This window comes from Acinonyx jubatus, chromosome C1, assembly GCF_027475565.1.
Source record: "Acinonyx jubatus isolate Ajub_Pintada_27869175 chromosome C1, VMU_Ajub_asm_v1.0, whole genome shotgun sequence".
Classification (NCBI taxonomy): domain Eukaryota; kingdom Metazoa; phylum Chordata; class Mammalia; order Carnivora; family Felidae; genus Acinonyx; species Acinonyx jubatus.
Genome location: NC_069381.1, coordinates 78,302,023 through 78,321,428, shown reverse-complemented (window position 1 = coordinate 78,321,428; position 19,406 = coordinate 78,302,023). Strand labels below are relative to the sequence as shown.

At 49.4% G+C, this 19,406-nt stretch overlaps 1 protein-coding gene across 6 annotated transcripts in view; it reads left to right on the top strand.

The window, feature by feature from the left end:
• Positions 1-19,406, top strand: part of BCAR3 (BCAR3 adaptor protein, NSP family member) — a 136,101-nt gene that overhangs the window by 91,727 nt on the left and 24,968 nt on the right. For 5 of the 6 annotated variants that reach the window (XM_053214464.1, XM_027058563.2, XM_027058566.2 and 2 more), the window contains 3 exons: positions 12,485-12,613; positions 15,121-15,563; positions 19,270-19,373. In XM_053214464.1, coding sequence (XP_053070439.1) covers positions 12,485-12,613; positions 15,121-15,563; positions 19,270-19,373 — 676 coding nt within the window. Of the gene's footprint in view, positions 1-12,484; positions 12,614-15,120; positions 15,564-16,248; positions 18,460-19,269; positions 19,374-19,406 lie in introns of those variants that run through there. The other variant, XM_027058567.2, reaches the window with a different exon arrangement.

Below are 19,406 nucleotides of genomic sequence, written 5' to 3'. Positions count from 1 at the left end.
AGGGGAAGGTACCCCCAGAGCTTTCAGGGCAAGAGGCTAACAAATGGCTACAAATGGCTTGTTGAAAATCTCATTTGTGTTTCAGTTTATCTTTTCCCAGGGAAAGATGAGACCCCCTTGGAGCTGAGCACTGAGTGAGTCCATGGGTAAATCATGCTTTGTCAAGAGGGTAGAAACATGATGGGCAAAGCCACCAAGGCAGGTAGCTGGGAAAGGAGCTCTTACAGTGTAATGAGCATGTTGAGCAGTTTCTCGCATGTGTAGGTAACTATTGTGAAGGGGAGCAGCCGCGAGGGTTGGTGTTGGGTGTGCTGCATTCGGTCCAACTTCCAATTCCTCCTGCAGTTTTTAGACTGATCGGTCTCCTGTGAAAAATAATTTTCAGTCCCTTGGTGTTCCATCAAAATAAAGCTAGGCATCAAAAGCAGTAACTTCATGATCCTGCGAGATGGAAAGGCGTAGAGACCTTGCCTAGAGAATGATGGGTGATAAAAGGTAACAGGGATTGAACATGTAGGGGAGCTGTGCACACCGATCAGAATAATCCTAATGCAATTAGGTAAGCCTGGGGGGATAAAGTTACTGCTACGCCTAGGGCGTGGGCTGTGGTAAGACTCCAGTGTGCATAATGTAAAATTAAACTAGTCTTTTTCATTCACACACATGGAAAGCCAAATGTTATTGGAAACTTCTCAGAACCTTGATAAACAAGGAGTTCCACAGATGTTCTCTTCATTTTTCCTATTTATGGTTTATGAGCCTCTTTTTGTAATACTTGATAAGGTTTGATAATGAATAAAATGAAATCTCTTGGATTTGGGCTCTTGAGGGATTTTGATGTCAGTTTCCTGTCTGTGCTAGGGTCTGATGGCCCTCGTATGATCATTTGTCTGTGAAAAGAAAAATCACAGGTAGTAGGAAAATGAAGCATCTTAATTTAATAACAAATTGCAAATCTGTTTTTAATGGCACTGGAGTAAAAATCTGGTGTTGAGTGTGATAAATTATGCAGGTTTAATTATAAAATGGTAAAATGGCATCAAAACCCATCTGCAGAATCTTTTCTGAAGATGAGATTCTTTCTAGGATTTGGAAAGGAGAAAGTATGTCATCAAGGTACTTAAAATTAACATCAAATTAATTGAAGTGTTTCAGAATGCTAAAACTCACTGAAATTTTATGAGGTATCTTTGCTACCGATTCCTTTCTCGGAAGGGGCCAGAAGCCCTCGCTGACTTCAGATAGGATAGAGAACTCCGAGACCTTCGGCAAAACTGCTTGTGGCTGTTTGCTGTACGATCTCTAAAGATGTCTTGTCCCCTCGAAGTGGCCGTAACCCCTGTCAGGCCATGGAGCTGTTCTTTCTCGCGTCTGCGTCTCCCGTCAGACCTAGTCCAGGACGCCGAGTAGCACAGTGGGCGCTCAGTAGGCCTGCGGGTTTAATCGGTGGCACAGTGTTCCAGTGACTATCAAGCTCTTGATTTGCAACTGACCTCCTGATTGTTCCTGCAGAACTTTGGCCAAGAAGGTGAGGTAATAGGAGGCCCCATGTTCCAGTGGCTATCAGACTCTTGATTTAAAAGTAACCTCCTGGCTGTTTGTGCAGCACTTTAGCCGAGAGGGTGTAGTGTGTGTGGACAGAACTGCCTACAGAGCCTGCTGCGCTGAGCTTTAATGTGAGGATTGAAAGGAGCAGGCTCCGAGGCACAGGACCCAAGTGAGACCAGAGGTCCCCACTGTCAACAGCCCGACACTTAAAAGGTGCTCGGGATCTCTCCCTTCTAGCCAGAGAGCACCTTGGTATGAATTTGAATAAGGCACCTTTCCTCGGGATACTTGATTGCCATCCACCAGGCATCCGTTGCAATCAGTATGGAAATTTTCTCTGCCACGTAAGAAGGGCACCTGCTTAGATGTAATGCCACTGTGCTGTTTGTGTACTGGAGCCCACGGCCAGGCCACTTGTGTGTCCTCCTGCAGGGGGGACCAGGCCGAAATGCCCAATTGCCCGTGCCACCATTGGCTTTTATCTACCCAATAGGATATTCAGAATTTTAATTTGACATGTTTTTTCCCTCTTGGGACTTTTATTTACAAAGTTAATGGTTTATTTAATAACTAAAGCTTTTGGCTTTAATTACAGTTATTAGCACGGAAGTTGTATTTGTCTAGCCTGGCACCCAGTAGGAAAAGTTGCATCCGTAAATTGAAGCCCTTCTTCATTTACCTTGGGAGTAATAATAAAACATTTTTAGGCAAGCCATAAGGCCAGTGAGTGTCAATAAAAGGTGGCAGAGAAGCCAGTATACAAATTGTTTCACATGGAGGCTTGAAGGTTAACTATCTTCAAACGCTACCTTCTCTCCTGCCCTTGTACCTCAGATGAAAACATCTGAGGGAGCCTGCAAAATGTTGCTGGGCTTAAAGCTTGGGGAGAACTGGATTTTCATTTTTCGGCCTGTGGGCAGGGTTAAGAGTGGCAGAAGTGATTGGGATTTATTCATCCTGTGGGTTCATGATCAATTTATGCAGGTGTTCAATGGTAAAAATACCAACTGGATCTCTACAAGCCCTTGATATACTTTGGAATTTGGTTATAAACTAGTCCACTGCTTGCAGTTCAACACAGGGCAGGGACTTGAAGGGGCAGAGTTTCTGACATCTTCAAAGAATCTCATTGTTAGGGAGATTTACTTGCAAGGTGGTCCTGTCGCAGACTTAGAAAGGCTTCAGAAGGCTCTGCGCAATGGTTATCCAGTGTATGTTTTTTTCCGAGTGGGAGCTCTTTGTCCTTGTACGTTCAGGTTTTGTTAGGGATTGCAATGATGCAGGTTCCGAGGCAGCACAGGCTGGGTTCAAGATGAGGGTCTGTCGTTTTGGACTCCTGCATGGTCCCAGCCTGGGTCACCTGGTGGCTGTTCAAGGCACGTTCCTGAGGGGTTTCCCACCAGCTCGCAGGAGGACACGGTCTTCGCTCAGAAAATAGACCAATTTGGTATGATGCTCTACAACGTCAGTCGCACTTACAATTTTGGTTGTGATCATCTGGATGAGATTTCTAGAAAACTGTGACCTGAGCAGTGGTTTGGTGCCACTTGATCAGAGGCCTGGACTGTTGTTGACCTCTCCCTCAACTGAATAAACCATCCAGGGCAGAAGAAAGGAAGCTTTTGAGAACCGGTAGCATGCTGGGTGCTGTGGCCTGACACTCCTGACTGGGATAGAATAGCCCAGAAGCTTGCTCCCTCCCTCCCTCCCTCTCTCTTCATTTTCTCTCCCCCTTGCCTTCTTTTCATGCACAGATTTCCTTCTTCCTTTTTCTTTTTCTTCTTTTTTCAGTTTATTTTGAGAGAGAGAGAGAGTGCACACATGTGTGAGCAGAGGGGAGGGGCAGAGAGAGAGGGAGAGAGAGAATCCCAAGCAGGCTCCACACTGTCAGCACAGAGAATGACCTGGGGCTCGATCTCACAAATCATGAGATCATGACCTGAGCCGAAATCCAGAGTCATACCCTTAACCGACTGAGCCACCCGGATGCCCCCCTTCCCTCTTTTTTTTATTTCAAGCAAGTTAATTGCCAGCCTTGATCATAGAATGGATGGCTAGAAAATCAGCTCAGTTTTAAAAATTCAACAAAAAACATCCTTGACTAAACATCCAAGGCCCTGAAGGACACATAATCTCTGTACCAGGACTTCTCAGTCTTGTGCACGTGACAATTTCTTGCACACTCACGCTGCCACTCTGTCCCGTGTACTGTGGACAGCTGAGGCAGCTGGAGCTAGCCAGGAGCACTTGCTAATACAGGCCTGCAAAGTGCTTGCCACCAGGGAAAGTGCCTTCTCACGTGTGGTCAGTGTCACATGCACAGATGGAACCACTGTTCAACACTATTCAAAACCCCCAAACTATCAACTTAGAACTGAAATAAAGAATAACCTGTGCATGAATAGAAATTGGTTGTTCCAACTCCTAGCTTTTTTGTTCCATTAGAACTAAATTCTCAAAGGCCAGATACCTCTAAAACCTTCTGATGGATTTTATAATTCTTTTTTTTTTTAACTCTTTAGTGAAGTAACTTACTATTTTTGCAGCCAAGAGTCCTCTTTGAAAGGGTGTTCAGATTCTACATTGTTTCCAGCGAATGCCCGCTGTGTGCCAGGCACGGTGCTGGTGCCGGGTGCTCTATGTGCCTTAGATCAGGTCGTCCTGCGAAGTGAGAACTCTTACTCGCTTGGTGCATACAGAAACAAGTTAAGCGAAGTCTAGAAAGATGGCCAAGATTCCCTGTTCTTGAGCAACCTCCAAATGTTCTTTTTCTCCCCACCCAGTGGCAGGAAGCTGCCACACAGAGGGTAAGAAGGCAAGCTTGGCTCCAGTCAGTAAGTGTTTACGGGGCACCCGCTGTGTGCCAGGCACGAGGCTAGGCTCTGGGAGCCAAAGGGAAATATGGCGTGGCCTCTGTCCTCAAAGAGCTTGTGTCCCGCGGACCATACTGCCTCATTGCCCAGCATTCATTAGTGGATTCCCTGCCCTGCTTAGATAAAAACAGATTGGCTTAGTTTGGCCTTCAAGGCCCCTGCCTGCCTCATCCAACTCCCCTCCCTCTTCTCCCCATTGTCCAGCCTGGGCTCCAGCCCCTGCGTCGTTAGAACCTCTGCAGGTATGTTGCTGCTGATTCACAGACCCCCACTGCAAAACAGCAGTGCCCTGGCCCGTCTCCCCCACCGTCAAGCCTCTACCAGTTATTTTGCAGATATCCACAAGGGGTCCTCACATAGGCATCCATCCATAGCCCTTGTGAACTGGGCCTTCTAGCAAATTCAGACCTGGATCCCGGTATGCGGTGTCCGTATATGGCAAAGGTGGTGGTTCACTTCACTGGGGTTAAATGAAAGCCATTCAAAGCTGAGGGGTCTGGGAGGATAGGGCATGAAAGGGTCCATGTCCTTCATGAACCAGGTCTGAGTGGGAGAGTAAAAACCAGGCATAGGAGCCCATCAAGTTTTTTGTGGGGGTGCTAAGAAAGACTCTGGATCTCATGTCAGCCCTTGCTAGGGCACCCCTTGACTAAGGTCTCCAAGCCAGGAGTGTGGGATAGTCTGCGGCATGTAAGTGCAGAGTGTATAACCAGAGATGAGGGTAGGGAGATTGTTACAAGGCCATTGCAGAAGTTCTGGGAGAACAGAACAGAGCAATCTCAGTCGGAATCAGAGTGGGTGTCGGTAAGGGATAGAATCAGGAATTTCTTGACTGATAGAAGCCAGTGTTGAGGGTTTGGGTTCGGGGGAGTTTGGGTGATAAGGACAGAGGAGGTGCCAGTGACTAGGAAAGGGGGAGAGAAACAAGCTTTGCAGAGATGAATTCTATTTATTCATACTGACATCCAAGTTCTAGAATGGATTCTGGTCAGTTTCCCTGCCTTGGCACCCACCATACGGGCTTGCGATAGAGATTTGTCCATCATCTGCACACTTCACAAGTCTCAGAACTGGCCTTGTGCCCCCAGCCCCGGCCTGGCCATTCTGCCTACTGCACCTGGATTACTCTGTCTAAAAGCATCTTTTTTTTTTTTTTTTTTTTTTTTTTTTTTTTTACCTGTTGCCTTCCTAGCCAGAGATTTTCAGTGACACTCTCTCCATCTGGAGTGTGAAGGTTTAGTCCCTCAGCCTCCAGTGTCCTACTCCCCTCTATCCAATCCTGCCCTCCTGGATCAGGACTCCTTTGGCACATGTGACAAGAGTCCAGGGCAAACTAGCTTAGGTCACAAGGGGATTTTGCTGGTTAATGGAGTCAGCTGGGGCTTAGGGATGTGTGCACCACAGGGACCCACCTTCCATCTCCTGATCCTCTTCTCCTTGCACACTCATTTCATTCTCCACCCAATTGGCTCCACATGGTGGGTCAGCATGAGGTGTAGCACCACTATGCTTCTAGCCTCATGACGTTTTCATTCATTCAGTCTTCTTCATTCAGTTCCACTTAGAAAAATCCTGGGACTAACTCTAGCTGGGTCAGCCAGTCAGCCACGATGCCCAGGAAGGTGGGGTCTGAACCACATGCTTGGAGAAAAGATGGAGTGTGTGTGTGTGTGTGTGTGTGTGTGTGTGTGTGTGTGTGTGTAAAACCTCTGCCTGCTTCAGACCTCCTCAACCAGAACCTCCATCTGACCAAACCCAGCTGCTCTTAGCTCAAACGCCCCAAATATCCTTCCTCTTCTCAGGTTTTATCTTCAGGGTCCGATCCTGATCCCCCCCCCCATGCTCTCATCCTACCCCCCCCCACCGGCCCCTCCCACGGCATGGGGCTTCAGTGACTTTTCTCATTTTGACAGGGGAAAACCTAAGGACAGCGAGGCAGAGTAACTCAGCCAGGCTCCAGAGCAGGAAGGCAGGGATAAGATCCAGGCAGTGCTTCTCCAGAGCTCAGGGATGAGTTTAAACCGTTTCTCTGTGTGTGGTCGTCCAAGAGACTGTGCCTTCCTAAGGGTGGGGACCAGGGTGTCATCCCCCGCTGGCAATTAGTTTGGCAGATTGCTTGGTCACGATTGCTAATGGCCATGAAATGGTGCTTTTCCAGTCTTTCCCTTTCTACCTTTAGCCCCTGGGACTAGGGACAGGATCTTTCCTGGTGATTTGCACAATTTAAAATTCTGTGGGAACCGGGAAGGTTTTCTTAGAGAGAGGGACAGAGTAAAATAAATATTAATTATAATGCAGATGACATCTTTTTCTAATCCTCTCCACTGTCTCCTACATACAAATAAGTGTCGTGCCTTCTCTGGGGTTTTCCCACAATTTACTGCATGCACACCCTCCCTCGTCCCCAAGCTTAAGAACACAGACCTCCTCCGAAGAGGCAGGGTCCTATTGTTGTGCCTGATTTGAAATGCAGGCTCTAATGTCAGGCAGCCCTTGGGAGAAGAGACCCTGGGCTCCTTTCCTCCTGGGCTGGAACCGCTTTTTCTTTCTGGGAAAACTGTTGAAATTTGGGTTTCCGTGTTAATCAAGGTTCCCAGCACGTCTGTGGAACTGGCTCAGCACATCCAGAATATGTTTTCCAACCATCTCCCGGGCCCTGGCTATTCCAGCCTGTCAAGAACAGACTTGCTGGGGCTGTGTGGGGCCGCAGAGATGTTCATTCCAGATTCAGAGTGATAGGCATGATTTTTGGAGCCGGCTGCAGCAAGCTGGGACTGGTTCTGGCGTTGTAACCGGACCACAGGTGCTGGGGCAGGCGGGCTGTGCGAGGCAGCCCGTGGACATTCATGCAGGCAGCCGGCTGTTTTCCTTCCCTGCTTCCCTCCCAAACCCCCAACCCCTACACATCCATGCACCAGACTGAAAACACCTCTGATGTGAACTGTCCCTTTTATATAACCAGATGAGTAGCATTCTCATATGTCTGTCATAACAGGTAACAGTGCTGTGTCCTGGGTTATGTTCTAAGTGCTTTATGGATATGGATCCCTTTCATCCTTACTAACACCCCATCACAAACTGTTAGCCCCATCTCTGCAGACCGGGAGCCTGAGGCTTCTGCAGAGCAGTAAAGTTATTTAAGCAAAACCACACAGCCGGTCAGCGGCCAGTGGCCTGTAGATGGAGGGCAAGGGCCGGCTATGCTTAAACACCGTGCTGTAACATCTGTTGACATCAGAGTTATTAAAATGCTGGCAGTAAGGAAGATGTAGCTAGACTCAGATTCCCCTGAAAAGCAACAATTATGGTAACTTAGGAATTTTCTAACTAAACTTGAATTTGGGTGGACAAGCGTGGGCCTCCTCCACCCCCTGCATTTGCCTATCAGTTTACCCGCCTCACCCCAGACCCCAGAACTAATGGCTGAGAGAACACGAAATTTTAGAAGTGGAGCCATGTGAGTGGGAAACCATGATATAGTAGTTACTAAGCTTCCCTCCCTTTCTTTACTGCTCAAATTACTACTTAATTTGTGTACATAGCACCTTTTCTTATACCCTGAGTCCCCCCAAAAGAACCCTTCAAATTTCTGGTGGGTGCAATTCAGGCAAGCCACAGAACAGGAGACATAGGACCTGCCTGCGTCTTTCTCTCGTGGCGGCCGTGGGTGGACGTGGTGGCTCGAATGAACCTGGCAAAGCTCATGGGCAGAATGTTCTTGAACCAAACCCGGGAGCGTCTCTTTCTCTGGAGGGTACACCCCAGCTACTGTGTAGGGTGGAGCTCAGGATGGAGGGATCTGGAGCCCCCGCTGGAGCAGAAAAACTCGAGTCAGGGCCAAGCCTCTGCCACCTCCTTTCCTTAAGATAAGAAGCTCTGGAAACAAAGAATCAGACCTGCCTTCTAGGAATGAAGTTCAAATTCAGGGGTGAATAGCTAGAGAATCTGAGCATGGAGAAAAAGTCGTGTTACTATGATGTGGTTGTTTATAACTTTTATAGCATCTTTGTGAGATACTGATCGTTCAGGAGTTTTCTTGCTGGTGGTGGAAGAACATAAAATCCAAAGGGCCAGTGAGTGCTGCATTTCCATTCAGTGGAAACTGTCTGAGAGAGCCCAGATATATTGTACTTGCTCTGGGTGTCATGATGCCCTGTGTCACAGATGCCCGCTATCCCATGCTAACAGAAAACTTGAGAATGACTTGGGTCCAGCCAGTCTTTGAGGCACACTGAATTCAGAAGACGTCTGCAGAAACGAATGTGAAAGAGCTGGAAAGTATAAACTGGGAGAAAAGGCTATAGGAACTGGGACAGATTAGTATGATGTGCTTGGCTGTACTTTCCCAAGATTGGAAACCACTGGATTACTGGGACCTGTACTTATTCTTCCGGCCCCTCTATGATGCATAATGCTGGGCTGTGCGTGAGATAGCAATGCATGTGACTGTGTGTGAGCAGGAACTTATCTCTTTTGGACTTTGCTCAGAATGTAATCTAAGGCAGGCCAGGAGGATCCTTGGGTCACTAGTGGAATCAGTTAGAACTTCAAAGGGGTGGCCACACCGATGGGGTAAAACCATTGCCAAGGGCAGAGGTACTCCTGTGTTACCCTAAATTGCTAGAGTTTATTTTGTGGCCCCAAAGACCCAGAAACTTAAGTGAAATGGCTGCATTTCGGGGCAGAACCTCATCTTTCCTCCAGATGGCAGCAGTTAAGTGGAAGGGTACACTGTTGGTACATGTTCTGGTTGTTTGGGGCAAATTGACAGAATTCTGCCAAATGTCCCACTCCCATGGTTGGTGACCTTTCCTGTGAAGCACGAATGTCATTCTTTTTTCTTTCTTTCTTTCTTTTTAAAGCCTATTTATTTTTGAGAAAGAGAGTGCTCATGAGCCAGGGAGGAGCGGAGAGAGAGGGAGGGAGAATCCCAAGCAGGCTCTGAGCTGTCAGTGCACAGCCCGATGTGGGGCTCCATCTCACAAACTATGAGATCATGACCTGAGCTGAAACCAAGAGTCGGACGCTCAACCAACTAAGCCACCCAGGCGCCCTGAAGAATACCATTCTTGGTCCCCAAGGAGCACAAATATCAGTCATGGTGTTCTCAAATATACAAATGGATACATTTTGCCAGATTTTCCTACATGGTCACCTCTCACCAACCATGAGTATAACAGTACTCCTTATATAGTGGCACAATCATAGCTGGTAAGGGCAAGTCTCATAAAATATAGGCCCTTAGGAAAAATAATAAAATTTGCAGTAATCTGTGTGACTAAAAAGAGTTGTGAAATTTCTAGAAGGCATTCACCCCCCCCCCCCGCAAATAATCATGACGATGGGCATATGGGGGTGACTTTTGAATTGCCTTGTTCAGCTAGCTGTTTGAGACATGGTGCCCACAGCATCTGCTGAGGTAGAAGCTCCCAGAAGCCAACCTGGCTCTTTGTAATGTAGTAGAAACAGCTGTCACTGGCTTGAGATGAAGACCCCTTGAGATTGTTTGCTAGCTCTGGATCTGTCTCCCTCCATCCCTCCCTCTCCTACCCTCCTTATCTCCCACCCTCTCCCCACCCCCAAACCATGAATCCAGTCAATTGTGTAAACTCCTAACTTTTCACAAATTATGCAAGAGCTTAAGGGCATAGTGTTTGAAGTCTGGTGTTCCGTCTCCAGGGAGGGTCAGTCTTACTGGCCTCCTTTCCTCTCCTCCCTCAGTACTTGCCTGTAATGCCCTGTCATGCCCCATCTCCACAGTCCACAGCAGGGGGAAGAACCACAACTGTGGTTTTCCTCTAAGGAATTAGAGTAGAAGTAACAAGATAGCAGAGTTTATATTTTTGGTAACAAATGTAAAGCAGGATTATCTCAAAATCTGGAGCGAAGGATTTGTTTATAAAATGCTAAGAAATCTTGCTGTTTATGAACGATGCTAAGGAGAGAGGGGGTAACGGGAAGTGGCCTGGGTATTGGACATCAGGAAGGAAGGAGAATGTAAAGAGAAATATGGGAACAGCTTATTGGATCTGGGTGAGTGCAGTTTCAGCGGAGGGTGACACAGAGGGTATGGCTACTGGTGACCACGTTTTCAGAGCTCAGGCCAAGAAGAAGTGGGCCCAGGCACAGCACAAGGATTTAGGCTAGATGTAAAAAGACTGTCGGGGGTGCTCAAGAGAGGCTAGGGTCACAGTATCGGTTAGGATTTTAGTTCAGCTACCAGTGACAGGAGCAACCAAACTAACAGGCTTAAACGAGACAGAAGATCACAAGGAAGACCTGGGGGTGGGCAATCTGGGACTGTTGTGTTGACCCCACTGGGGCTTCTGCTTCCCCATTTGAAGGACGTGGCTCCCTCCTCAGGTCCCAGACGGTGCTGCCTCTCCAGTTTAGAAGTCCCACTAAGCGGCATTGTACCTTCCCTTGGTCAGAATGTGGTCATGTGGCCACGTGCCTACATTAAGAGAGGGAAGTTGAGGAATGACATCCTTTAGTTGTGTGGCCACATGCTCAGCTGATAGGGAGCTTCAAATAATTTGAAGAGGAAAAGCTCCATAACTAAGAAAAGGCCCAGACAGGCCTCACCTTGGGGTATTTGCTCATTCGGTGAACGTGGAGTGCCTAATATGTTCAGGCATTGCTGGAGGGCAGTAGGGAAGAAGGCAGATGGGTTTCTGCTCTCATGAAACTTGACATCTACTGGGAAGCAAGACAGACAATAAACTACCAGTAGATGTGGCCTGGTTGACAATCTGCATTCTGTACTCAAGTCTTTCCAGTGAGCTGTCTTCACATGTACCCGTACATAATTAATGATCGATGGCAAACATCACTGCTAATGCCTGCGGGCATCTAGGTCAGCCAGCGTTGGCATCTCTTTGATGCAGGTGTCTGCGCTGTGAGGAGGAGAGTGGGAGAAGGAAGCAATTAGTAAACCAGAGCCCCACTTTGAGAGCGGCCCTGCATCCTGCAGCCAGGGCCGTCCTGGGCCAACGTGCTCACAGAGACTTGAGGATAAGAATCCGGGTGTAAAATCCCAAGTCTGTTTCCTTTTTCTTGGGTGGAGAAGGATTTGGGCCTCTTCCTTTGCTAAGGTGCAGAGCGCGTGATGAAGATAATTGGGTGATCCTTTTGAGGCCAAGCTGGGGAACTTGGGAGAACATAAGGGACATGGTTTTCCTGCTCCCATGACCTTCAGTCAGTGATCCCTGAGCCGGGTTTTGCTGGGAACTGGGCAGGGGTCCAAGTTCAGTTCACGTGTTGAAAGTAGGCGTGGACTCTAAATTAGACCTGGAGGCAGTGTTGCCCACCCAGACTTCCTGTCCTGGCCACTGCGCAGTGACCTAGATCAGTGATTCTCAAACTATCCGAGGCGAGGGACCAGTTTTTTTTAGGTTTCAATTTCCAGCCTGTCATAAAAATGAAATATTAGAAAAATGAAATGAAAAAGACATACAACAACCCAAAGTCAGACTTCCGTTATTAGATTTGAGAGACATAAAATTCTTCTGTCCGATTGCTCTAAAAGTTTCTAAAGGCTAACTCAGTTCCTGAATTGAAGTTTGCCAGTAGCAAAGAATTCAGGGCCGCCCCTCTCAGCCCGGGGACTGCGCTTTGGGCAGCAGTGTCCTGCGGGCTCAGAGCTGTGAGCCAGTTGAGGACTGCTGTCCTTCCCAGCTCTGTGGGAGGATGGTTCCCAAGCACAACGAGGAAGCTCTCAGGGCTCGTTTGTGCCTCCTTCCCCGCACATGTCTCTCTGGTGCCCAATGCCCAGCTCCCCTTGTCTTTCCTACCTGAGCCGACTGATAAAAGGAACATCTTGGCCCCCTCTCCCATCACAGTCCCGGTGTGTAGGGGAAAATTTCGCTACATTCTTGCAGCTGGAGAAGTGAAAGGTCACAGCGAATTGTAATCATTATCCAGGCTCCCCTACCTGAACAGGGCTTCTGGCATATCCTGGGTTGGTTAGCCAAGCGGCCAAGTGCGGGCGGGAGGGCCTCTCCAGCCGGCTGGCCTGGCCGGCCTGGGCAGGGTGGGAGGTCACCGCTGCCCCTGTGTTGCAGTTCTCCAAGGAGAGGCACGTCATGGACAGGACCCCTGAGAGGCTGAAGAAGGAGCTGGAGGAGGAGCTGCTGCTGAGCGGCGAAGACCTGCGCAGCCACGCCTGGTACCATGGACGCATCCCCCGCCAGGTACCCGCTCTCTTCCTGCCAGGGCGCGCCCCGCCGTTCTCAAACACCAGCACGCTGAGAACCCTTCCGGCTTACCCTCCAACGCCATGTCAGAGTCGGCCCCAGTTTAGCCAAACAGATAGAACACCCTAGCCCACAGAAGCCGAACTTGGGCCTGTCTCCCAGGAGATCGCCGGGAAGAACTGAGGTCAGGAACCCACAGTACATCTCCACCTGCCCGGGAAGGGGATGGAGGAAAGGCAGGTGTTCCTGTGGTCCGCAGACCCGGAGCGGGCAGGAGGCAGGGGCGGCAGGGTGATGACCCCGAGAGGTGAGGGGCCAGCCTGTGGTTCAGATAATTGAACTCATGGCCGGCTGCCGGCTGCCTCATACCCTTTGAACCTGCTTCTCTTTTAAGACAGTACTTTAATTTCAGGTGAAGAGAGAGTATCATCAGGGCAAGTGGCACAGAGCAGCAGGGCCACCAGTACCCTAGTGGGGCCAGCAACTATTTACCCTCCAGCCCTCCCCTACCTGGACCCCTGTCCTGGAGATGGCAGGTAGAGGAATTATAACAGTGACCACAGCGTCCTGGCCTAGGATGTTCTCTGTGTGACTATCATTTGGGTGATAGCTGTGAATAATGTGGGGTTTTTGCTAAACAGTTTAGAAATTGAAAAAATATAAGTCCAGAATTAAGGTGTAGAATTTCTCTTGGGTTTTTATTGGAAGCTGATCTAGCCAGTCATTAACCCAGGACAACATGACAGGAAAGGGGCGGTGGTGGGGGGGGGGGGCGGTGTGTGGAGGGCATCACATGGTGATAATTTTTTTTCATGTAGCAGATGCCTCAGCACTATCAAAGAAATAATCCTTACTCTAACTTTTTGTTTTTAGTTTAAAATTGATTGTAGAAAATGCAGGGAGTAAAACAAAGAAAATTAAAAGCTCTCACCCATAATTCTCCAACCTGGAGGTAACCACTGTGAACATTTTGATATAAAGCCTCCTACGAGGCTTTGCAAGTGTGAGATCATACTGCATATACTTTTGCAGCCCACTGTCTTCATTTACTGACATATCCTGGGAGTTTTCTGCTGTTATAAAATCGTTTTAAAACCATTCTACACTGTATGTGTGTCCATCGTATGGTGCTCTGCTATTTAGTGGACACCCTCACCAGCACCCTGTAAGATAACGACTGTGTTTATCACTGTAATTATTTCCTCAGGCCCCATTCCAAGAAATGCAATTTCTGTGTGAAAACGAATTTTTAAGGCCAAGATGGAATTTTAAAGTAACCATGGTAGCGTGCTATTCTAACTGTTCCAATGTTGGGATATCCTGGAAAAAATGTCAAAGTTTATAAAACTGATGACTGTCACCACCGTCCTTCTCTTTTTTATGATCACAAAATTTGTTTACCACTTACAGTGAGTGTAAATTTTCAGTCATACATCATTTCAGGGTGTATAACTGAACACTGTGACAATAAGGTAGTTGTAGCTGACACTCTGCTCCTTTAAATCTTCATAGCTACTGTGTAGGTGATACTATCCCTGTCCCACAGGTGATGTAACTGAGCCACAAAGAGATTATGTACCTGGTTCAAAGTCACTCAGTAGAGCCAGAATGCACAGCCAGGCAGTCTGGCCACAGGAACATCTGCAACACAGTAGAGATTTTCCTTTGGCAACACAGTAGAGATCAGCATCCTCGTAGTTAATAATATTTGAGCACCTACTGTGTTCTCGGCACTGTACTAGTGCTTTGCATATATTGTGTATGCAAATATATAATTCTCCCTATAACTTTGTGACGTGAGACACTGACCTGACTCTGCTACAGGCTCTCCAGCGAGTGCTGTGCCCAGAACCACACTCAGGTCTCTGATTCCACAGCGCCTGGCCTCCACCAACATGTGGACCTCTCCTCCCCATCCACCAGGCTCCTAGATGTGGACCAAACTCCCTCCTCCCCTTGCTGGGGGTGGGGAGGGATCAGACTCCCTAGACATGAATTTTCTGCTTTGTTTTATTCTGTCACTTTACTTGCTTCGGGTCTGTCTAAATGTCATCTTCTCATGACACCCTCCTGATCACCCTGTTGCAACGAACGGCCCTCATCCCTTCCCAGGCACTTCTTATCTCCCTTCCCGATTGACTTTTTCCTTAACTTTACAACATCGGACATACCATACCTGCTGCTTGTTTATCTTCACCAAAGTAGCAGCTCTCCACTAGATACAGGAGCTCCGTGACAGTGGAGACCCTACTCTGCTTCACTCACTGCTGTAAGCCCTGTGCCTACAGTAGTACCTGGCACACAGTAGGTGGGCAGCACGTAGTTCTTAAGCGAATGAATGGGTCTTCTAAGAATTTGACGTTGGAAAAATAAAGAGCCAACTGAGCAAGAAGAGACACAATACCGTGGTCCGCCGCTGGCCCAAAGAAGTGGAGAGCGGTGCAGCTCTTAGAAGGAATGAATGTGCGCTTGCCTTTTCTACCCCTCACCATTTTGTCCCAAAGGTGTCAGAAAACCTCGTGCAGCGAGATGGCGACTTCCTGGTTCGTGACTCTCTGTCCAGCCCCGGAAACTTTGTCCTGACCTGTCAGTGGAAGAACCTCGCTCAGCACTTCAAGATCCACCGGACGGTCCTGCGGCTCAGTGAGGCCTACAGCCGCGTGCAGTACCAGTTTGAGACGGAGAGCTTCGACTCCATCCCTGGCCTGGTGCGCTGCTACGTGGGCAACCGCCGGCCCATCTCCCAGCAGAGCGGAGCCATCATCTTCCAGCCCATCAACAGGACGGTGCCCCTGCGGTGCCTGGAGGAGCGCTACGGCACCTCCCCAGGCCGAGCCCGGGAGGGCAGCCTGGCCGAGGGCAGGTCCGACGTGGGCAAGAGGCTGAGCCTCACCATGGGCGGCCTCCACGCCCGGGAGCAGAGCTCGACCAGGGGAAACCTCCTCAGGTGGGTCACGGCCTCATGGGGGTGGTGCTGGGACCGCGAGGGACACTCTGGACGCGCCTGGGCTTAGTCAGCCAGATGAGGAGCTCACGCGGGAAGGGAAGAACAATAAAGGATGTTACTAAGAACGCCAAGTGTAATTGGAAAAGCTGTCATGGGGCAGTGCGTGATTAGTTCCCAACTGACTTGGAGCCAAAATTAAATGAGGCAGTTGCTGAGGAAGAGGGGGAGGGTTGGCCAGGAGAGATTTGGGAAGGAAGGAGGATTCCGGCTGGTCTGAAGGTCTGAAGGCTAGGGAAAGTTCGGATAGACGCCGCGAAGGGGAGGGCGGTCCAAGGTGGGGGCTCAGCAGGAGCAGGCGTGTAGTGATAGGAAAGGACAACAGTTCCTTGGGGTAGGCAGATCGGTGGGGCTCAAGCAAAGGGCCGTGTAAGGGGCTGGTAGGGGCCGGATCAGGGAGGTGACCACAGCCCAATCACAGAGGCCTTAGAACAAGGCTAAGAGGTTTGAGGGAGCCTCAAAGACTCGACATGGTGAACAGGGTGTCCCGAGAATAGAACAGGGCAGCGATGTGCCAGAGAGGCAGGAGAGAGTTTGGAGCAGGAAGACCAGTTAGTGAGCCATGGAGGGTCAGGTTGTGCAGGGGAAGTAGAGGGAGAGCCTGGGACCTCTGGTATGTGTGTTGGAGAATGGCAAGTTGGAGACCACAGGAGGGCCCAGAGAAGGGGTGGACCGCGGAGGAAAAACCAGTTGCCGCATCTGAGATACGACCATAGGCTTGTTGAGTGCCAAGTGTCCAACAACATTTTGGGGGTTTGGGGGGAGAGCTCAGTCTGAAGGTGGATGAGAAAAGACCTGAGAGAGCTGGAGACATCGAGAGTCTGGGGGCTGTGGCCCGAACCTGGGCACAGGGGGAGAGAAGAGTCCAGAGAACTGGATGCCCAGCTGGGGCCCCCTGCCCTCAATGCCAGTGGCACGTGCTGACGGAGGACCTGTTTCTCATGGAGCTGGGTGCTCGTGCCTGCTGTCTGACTGCTCCAGAGAAGGAGAGCAGGGAAAAGGCAGGCCTGGTAGGGTGAAGTCTAGCCCCAGCCGCTTGGTTACCCAGCTTCCCTTCTCCAGCTGCCTGGCATCTAAACTTACTCACTTAAACCCACATGTTTTGTTCCACTCATTGGTTTTCTTTCTGGACAGGAGGAAATGTCATAAACTGTAATTTGCAGACTGCAGAAATTCAGAAGCCAAGCTCAGAACTGAGTAATACATACCAGGTCGTGTGCTCCTAGGAAGCTCTGGTGGATGTTAGTCAGTGTCTGGCTGTGGACCCTGCCTGCCTGGGCACAAATGCCGGTCCGCCACTGATCAAGCTATGTAACTTCTCCGGGCCTCGCTTTCCCTACCTAGAATGACGGGGCTTGTGAGGGTTAAATGATTTAAGACTTGCAAAGTGCTTAGAATGATGCCGATACATAGAGAGTGCTACCTAGGGGGCGCCTGGGTGGCTCAGTTGGTTGAGTGTCAGGTCAACTCAGGTCACGAATCTCACGGTTTGTGAGCCCCACATCGGGCTCCATGCTGCCAGCGTGGAGCCTGCTTCAGATCCTCTGTCCCCCTGCCCCCTGGCCCGTCCCTGCTCACACTCTCTCAAAAATAAACATTAAAAAAAAATAAGTGCCACGTAGGTGTTAGTACTCATAATAAATACGATTTTCTGGAGGGCAGTGGAATGTGGGACTCTGTTTGCAGGGAGGGAGGCAAGAAGTGACATAGAGAAATTCTTCTTAGTAATAAGAATGGACTTGAGATCCCTTAAAATATTAAAGGGGCACCTTTTGCTCCGTTTCTTTTGTGATTGTGAGGGTTGGCTGCTCAACTAACAAACAGAGAGTTAATGTCATGAACAGAGCCAGGGAGTTTTTGGCAAGGCACGGAACCCCTGCCCAGTGTGGTGCTGGGGAAGAAGGCCTGCCTCCTGGTCTACCCTCAGTGACTGGATTTAAAATATTAATTAATTAATTAGTTTAAATTTATTATTATTATTGCTCTTTTTTTCCTGAGAGAGAGCAAGCATGGGAGAGGGGCAGAGCGTGCGAGAGAATCTCAAGCAGGCTCCACACTCAAGCTCGGAGCCTGGGGCTGGATCCCACAACCCTGGGATTGTGACCTGAGCCAAAATCAAGACTGAGAGGCCCAACCAACTGAGCCACCCAGGCGCCCCAAAATACAAATTTATTTCTTAAGATAAACGAAAGAAAGACTGAGAAGGTCTCTTAGTCAATGAGGCAGGTCTAACAGAGCCACTTTTCTGTCTTTCTTCCTTGTTTTTAAGTTTGTTTATTTGGGGGAGAGAGAGAGAGAGGAAGAGAGAGAATCCCAAACAGGCTCCACACTCCGCACAGAGTCCAACACTGGGCGGAGATCAAGACCTGAGTGGATATCAAGAATAGGACGCCTAACCAAGCCACTTTTCAGGCGCCCCCAGAGCCACTTTTCCAATTGCCCATTGAAAGCACAGCTCCCTAAGCCCTGTCACTTCTTGCAGCAGAAGCGTCCACGGGTGGGGGTGGGGTGGGTTCAATAAGGAAGCACCCTGCACGGGGCCCTCCCTTACCCTCCCTTGCCCGCCCGCACCACACCTTCCCTGACGTCAGGCCCGCTGGTTGGCTGGCTGGCAGTGTGCGAGCTCAGCCAGGTTGGGAGCGTCCCAGGTGGGCGTTCTGGGCCAGTGGAGTCTGGCTGCTCTGAAGATCACTGCATAAATACCGCCCGGCTGAAGCCACTGCCTTTTGGAATTTGCCCTCTGACCAGCCTTATCTCTGAGGGGTTGCTGGAATTTCTCTGTTGCTGGGAGTTTGGGGGGTTTTTGGTTTGTTTGCTTTTTCCTTTGGTGCTTGCAAAGGTAGGAAAGAACATTGCGATTTCTGTAACATAAGCTTGTGGGAGGGCCGATGAAAGTTCATTACAACTTGGCTGGTGCAGTGCAGTCTCTCCTAGCAAAGGAGAGATTCTGCTTTTTTGGTGCTAGAGAAATTCCCAGTCTGACTAGGCAAGGGAGCAGAGGAGTGCTAGCAAATTGTGTGGAAAGTGACAGTCGCCTTTTCCCCGCGTGGCTGTGCTTGGTGCCTCCCAGCGCCAGCTTGGTGCGCAGGCTCGGCCCTTCCCCAGGTCAGCATAAGGTCGGCTGCGGGGCCCTGGTCCTTCCAGGATGAGAGTGACAGTACCCCAGGGTGATCCGGTGGGTTATCTGGGGGACATGGGGATCTGTGCTGACATGCAGACAGCCCCACGGCTCCCTTCCCGACGCCACGAGGGATGGTGGAAAATGCATTTTAGTTGAACAAGTCACTCCTCCTGGGTCTGTAAGTAATTTTAAGCTCTGTTAAAAGTACACATTCCAGTTCATCAGTTTTTCCTGAGACTATCGTGAAATCTTGACCCTGCTCTGCTCCACCAGATGGAAGGGCTCCGAGGCAGCAGCCCGGGAACTAACCGGATTGGCCCTGAGGACGTGGGGATGGAGCCCAGGGCACAATCCTGTGTTAACCGCCCCCGGCAGTCATTTCCCCTCCAACAGACATTCCTTTACTGTTAGGATGTGCTGTACCATTCGCCTTCTAAGCAGTCATTTCTCTTAAAAACTTTCCATGACGCTGCCTGAAGGTTTTATGATTTAATGACACGTCTCTGTTCCACTGATCTTTTGCTTCAGAAATAAGGAGAAGAGCGGTAGCCAGCCAGCCTGCCTGGATCACATGCAGGACAGAAGAGCCTTATCCCTCAAAGCCCACCAGTCGGAAAGTTACCTGCCAATTGGTAGGTCTTTGGGAATTTTCTGGGAGGAGGGTG